The 5,233-nt window shown below is 43.3% G+C and overlaps 1 protein-coding gene across 1 annotated transcript; it reads left to right on the top strand.

Moving 5' to 3' along the window:
* Positions 1 to 194: 194 nt before the first annotated feature.
* USE1 (unconventional SNARE in the ER 1 homolog (S. cerevisiae)) lies at positions 195 to 3,253 on the top strand. The gene is made up of 7 exons (XM_010188209.1): positions 195 to 241; positions 623 to 701; positions 1,217 to 1,369; positions 1,595 to 1,613; positions 2,344 to 2,374; positions 2,612 to 2,774; positions 3,009 to 3,253. Exons 1-7 carry the CDS (start codon positions 213 to 215, stop codon positions 3,189 to 3,191), a joined length of 657 nt encoding a protein of 218 aa, XP_010186511.1. The 5' UTR covers positions 195 to 212; the 3' UTR covers positions 3,192 to 3,253.
* Positions 3,254 to 5,233: the final 1,980 nt, after the last annotated feature.

Genomic DNA, 5,233 nt, shown 5'->3' with positions numbered 1-5,233 from the left:
TCTGGGGGGGACCCCAACCGGGAAAAGCAGGCGGCGTGGGAGCCTCCAGCCTTTCTGTCCTCTTGAAAGAAACTGAGGCAGAGAGTGCCTGCGGAGTGTTAAAACTCCAGCCTCGCTGTTAGCCGTGCAGCAGCCTCTGCCAGACACTATTTCTCCTTAACACTGTCATTTAAAGGCTTTTTTTTCCTCAGTATGTGGCCGCTCTTGAAGACATGCTGCGGGAGTTGAAGAAGCAGCCCAGGTGAGCTCTGAATCAGGTGGGCGGGTGGCCGGCCTTTGGTTGGCCTTTTTACCTGTAAGATAGACACAGCCTGCGAGTACCACAGTAATACCGCTTTTCTGCGGAAATAGCTTCTAGTAGAGGAGAAATTGTGCCTGCAACGTTGGCACCACACAGCCCTGCAAGGAGCTGTGCAAATCTGTCATGTTTTCTGACACAGTTCCCTGGGCAGTGCCCATGCCCCAAGCTGTCCGTGCCTTGGAAGAGGTGGTTTGCAGGGATGTGCAAGCATATTCCTGTCCTGGGACTACTTCTGTTAGAAAGGGCTGCTTTAAAGAATCACCTGGTAGTTTCTAATAAAAATACTGATTTCATACTATTTTTGTTTTTCAATTCCAATAGCAAGCCAGCCTCAGAGCTGCTGAATGAATACTCTCGCAAAGTGGACTTCCTAAAGGGACTTTTAGAAGCTGAAAAATTGGTAAGATCTGTTGCTTCAGCTTGAAAAGGCTTAAGTATCCTTTGCTTATATTCACCTCCTTGCTTGGTTCCTATGTTTGCCTTATGTCTCAAAATAACATTTGTTAAAATCTCATCAGGCAGTCCTTGTAAAAATGTGAATAAATACATTGGATTTTTGTGTTTTGTTAAAAAATAGTATGAAATCTGAAACGCCTTTCCTCCTTTTCAAAAGCAAAGTACATCTTGTCTCTATCTATTTACTTCTTTGGCATGGGATGCAGGGGCAGGTACTGTCCTTTAGGCCTGATGCCTTTTTTGGACAGTATCGCATGCATCTGGAGAACTATGAAATGCCAATAACCTGTACTGCAATTAGTGCAGGTGCAGCCAGTGCTGCTGTTCAGACTGACTTTGCTGTTCTGTGGGAAGCAACTGTGGAAGTGCTCCCTGCATCCTTGTTGGTTACACATCCAGGTGGTCTCACACTGCAGAATGTGATGTTAATGAGTCTTTATTGCTTCTTCCTACTCACAGCCTTCATCGACTGAAAAGGCTCTGGCAAATCAGTTTTTGGCCCCTGGACGTACCCCTACAACAATCAAAGAGCGAACTCCAGCTACTAAAACAGTTCATCTGCAGACAAAGGCTCGTTGCACAGGCAAGATGAGGAGTGAGCTGCTTGGTACAGTATGTTTTGGTCCTGCTGCTTCTTTACTGTTCATTCACAGATTGTCTCTTGTGGCGTTCAGCTGCCTTTGGTGGCTGTGCCTCAGATGTGTCCCAGGCTGGGTGGGGAGTCACCTTTTTCTGGTGTGAATAGTCTAAATACTGGGCACAGGCATTATGCCAGGCCTGGACAATTTCTTTTATCACTGCTCTTTGTAATATGTTTTATTTCTTTCTGTCTCTCAGGACCCCTTGGCTATCGATGGTAAGTTTAATTTGTTGTTCCTCTGACTTCAGTTAACCTGAGTCTTGCAGGGGGAGAAAGAAGGTCAGGTATTGAAGATTGCCCAAAGCGCACTTTTAATTTAGTGGCTTATTTCTTTTTAAGATAGCAGATTTTAAAGACAAACAAAACCAAAAACCCTAAAAGATTAAAACCTGAGCGCTGTTAGTTGTGTGGTAGCAGGGACTTGCAGAAACCTGTTTTTCTAGAAGGCATACGGAAACAGACACTCTGATTATAGAATTAGCAAGGACAATTTACCTTTATTGTTGCTCCTGGTCTCTTCTGCTTTGAGCAAATCATGTGATTTTAGGCGCTTAGAGTAGGTGTTGTTCAGTTGTTCTTAAATATACAGCCATGTTATTAATGTAGGGAACTGGTAGGAATTAATTTGTTTTCCATAGCTGCTGTTACAGTGGCTGGAGCTAGGCCAATCTGACATGTCCTGAAAGAGAACACGAAGACACATGGGCTTAAACCATGCCCTCAGGGATATGATTCATCAGGTATTTTCTGTCAGCCATATGTTTGATGTTTTATGTTTTCTCCCTGTGGAAAGCAGGTAGGCATTTGAAATCCTTATTCTCCGGGGTAGGGGACCAAATAGGATCGGGACAGCTGAAAATTCCTTACAGGAAGCTTGTTTCTTCAGCTTATGATTGCATGGGAATTTATAATATGCTAAAACACAAATTTAACTCTTTTTTTCCAGATTCTGAGGAGTTAAACATAAGGAAGCGGAAGTAAGTAAAAATTTCTTGTTCCGATGCTCAGTGTTTTGGGAATCGCTTTCCCAGCGGCCTTTAAATCGCAGATGTACTTCCATTTGGGTGAAGTGCCTGCTGGTGGAAAGCTAAATAGAATTACTTCAGCTGATTTAACTGTTCTTATTTTGTCAGAGTTGCAGAGTCTGGGGAAACCTTGGGAGGTTGACCCACAAGGAAGTACTAATTCCATTTTTTTTCTTTATGCTCTTGCAGAGGTCTTGCACCTGATGAGAAGCAGTCGGCAGTCGAGCTGGATGCTGTGTTACAGCACCATCAGGACATGCAGGAGAAGTTAGCGGAAGAAATGCTGAGTTTGGCTCGCAGTCTCAAAAACAACACTCTGGCTGCACAGAATGTGATAAAACAAGATAACCAGGTAGCGCACGTTGAGGTGCTAAACTGTCAGTTTTGCAACCCAGAAGGTTAAAGTGCTCATGTGTGAAATACTGTACCTGTCACTTGATTCTGGGTGAGATTAGAGTGGCGAGACTTGGAGGCAATACCTGCCTGCGTCTGTAGTGCAATTGAAGCTTTTCTCTGTTGGAAGAAATAGTGGTCACAACTTTTTAAATCTGAACTTGAAACCATTTTTGTTCTCTTTCCTCCCCAGACACTCTCGCATTCTCTCAGGATGGCAGACCAGAACTTTGAGAAGCTCAAGGATGAATCTGACCGCCTGGAACAGCATGCAAAGAAATCAGTCAACTGGCTATTATGGATAATGTTAATTGTAGTTTGTTTTATATTCATCAGCATGATTCTCTTTATCAGGATTTTCCCCAAACTAAAATGATTTTTTTTTAAATTTAAAACTGCCAGAAGGGCAGTTGGAAAGCTCAGCTGATACAACTGTCAGCAATCAACTTATTTGGCACTTACTGTGTACTTAAAGAGGCGGTCCAAGGCCTACCCTCCCATCTCTTTCATGGGGAAGTTTTTCTACACTTGGATACTTGGTTACTCTTCATGTTTAGTGAATATTGTTGCCTGTTGAGGGGACAACTGGAATAAAGATGGCAATTTAGGCTGAGCTGCTAACAAGTTCCTTAGTGGATAGATACACTCCTGGCTTTAACGTGGCTGTGGCAAACATTATGATTCCTAAAAGCTGTTTACTCAGTACAGATAGAAGTAACAGTTGAAGTCTTACAATTTTTCCTGTCTTTACAACTCTGCTATACTGAGCTAGGACTTTGCTGCCAACAGGATATTTAATTACGTACACAGCTGTTGGGTGTAGGAAGAGAACACTGGCATTGAATTGCTTGCCTGTCTCAGACACAGAGAGTATCAACAGGTAAAACTGTTCTCAGGCTCACCTCAATCTTCCTCTGTTGAGACTTAGAGAAGGGCTGAAGTTGCTTGCTGTTGCAGTGTTTGCTTCCTTTTTTGTATGTGCAAATGTTCGCACTTACCCTCTGTGTTATGTTGATGCTGTTGTGTAAAGAAAACGCGGTGACCCTGGCACCGTGGAATTGTACACACAGTGCTCTCCACCTGGTACAGACCTCACCTGCACAAACATTTTTTTCTCTGTAAAGTAAGGGCAAAGGAAGCTGGCGTCTTCAAGACAGAAATAATAATAATGAAAAAATAGCCTTTACCTTTGGAGACAAACTGTTCTGGTCAAGAGTGTTTGTGTCAAACTTGTATTCTTAAGAAGTCACTACAATAAAGCAAAGAAATAAACTAGAATGAATGATTTTAAAACACTGCTACTGCTAGAAGAAACTTGGAGCCTGCAGTAGAGCACGGCATGTTGTGACAGCGCAAGAGCCATTTTTAAGTGTTTGTGGTAAGCTCAAAGCAAGCCATTTTGCCACTGCGCTGTCATTTCTGCAGCCTTGCTCCGGGAAGTGCTGGTGTTGGGGTGTGCACGGTCTCTCACACCAAGAAGTGAGGAGCAGCAGCTCCCAGGTTTTCTGTTGCCGTTTCTATCGCTGTTTTCACCACCAGATGGGGCGTCCTCAGCCTCCGGTGATCACAGCGGCCCTGGCTGAGGAGGGCGGGGGAGCGGGTGAGGAGAGCTGTTTTTCACTGTTGAGTTCTTATGAAAATGAGCTCTTCTCTTCGAGCAGAGGTTGAATGTAGTGCTGGAGTGTTTTGTGTGTGTGTGATACTGGAATGATGCAATATTAATGCTTCATCGTCTATAACATTTTCCCCTTTATTACTTGAAATGGTTTTTTCCAGCCTGCAAAAGACTTGGTACATCACTGCAGTCAAGTTTAAAGATGAATTTGCTGTCAGCCATGTGCTGGCTATAACTATTTAGTATTTCAAAGTTCAATCGGAAAGACCTGAAAGGGAATTACTGATGATTGCTTACCCTCAAGAAAATATCACTCCTCTAAGTCAACAGCAATTCATTTACTAAGAAACCTGCTAGGAAATCAGTTCAGATACACACGCTATTTAACTTTTGACATTTCACAGCTGTTTGTTATTTTGAAGGATGAACTGCCACAACTGAGACCGAATCCCCATAATGACTCGCACCTTTAGTGCTGTCTCGCGTGACCATTGAGCACAGTCAGCTTCTGGTTACTTCTGCCTGGTGGAAGAATGTTACCTCCTGCCCTGGCAAACCAAAAGGATTCGTTGCCTCAGTGGCCAGCAATCTCCCTGCACACAATGACTGTTTTGTCAATTGGCAGTTGCAGGTTTTGCTTTTCTTGAGTTCATTTAGTAATTATAGTAATTCAAAAACACTTTGGTGCCAGTGGTATTTAGAATGAACAATCACTCGAGGCTTTGTGACATTTCATAGACAGAGTGACAGTTTTTATTTTTGGTGGTGGTTGCATGATCTGCTACTTCAGCCCTCGTCTCCAT

The sequence above is a fragment of the Mesitornis unicolor genome, unplaced genomic scaffold (genome assembly GCF_000695765.1).
Source record: "Mesitornis unicolor isolate BGI_N332 unplaced genomic scaffold, ASM69576v1 Scaffold53770, whole genome shotgun sequence".
Taxonomy (NCBI): domain Eukaryota; kingdom Metazoa; phylum Chordata; class Aves; order Mesitornithiformes; family Mesitornithidae; genus Mesitornis; species Mesitornis unicolor.
This window is presented reverse-complemented; position numbering and strand designations above follow the sequence as displayed.

Bases quoted from the DNA above. Each gene is read 5' to 3' on its own strand.
- USE1 (XM_010188209.1), top strand. From the start codon at position 213: ATGCTGCGGGAGTTGAAGAAGCAGCCCAG. The intron at 242-622 runs GTGAGCTCTGAA...CAATTCCAATAG, and splicing joins GAGTTGAAGAAGCAGCCCAG to CAAGCCAGCCTCAGAGCTGC. The intron at 702-1,216 runs GTAAGATCTGTT...TCCTACTCACAG, and splicing joins TTTTAGAAGCTGAAAAATTG to CCTTCATCGACTGAAAAGGC.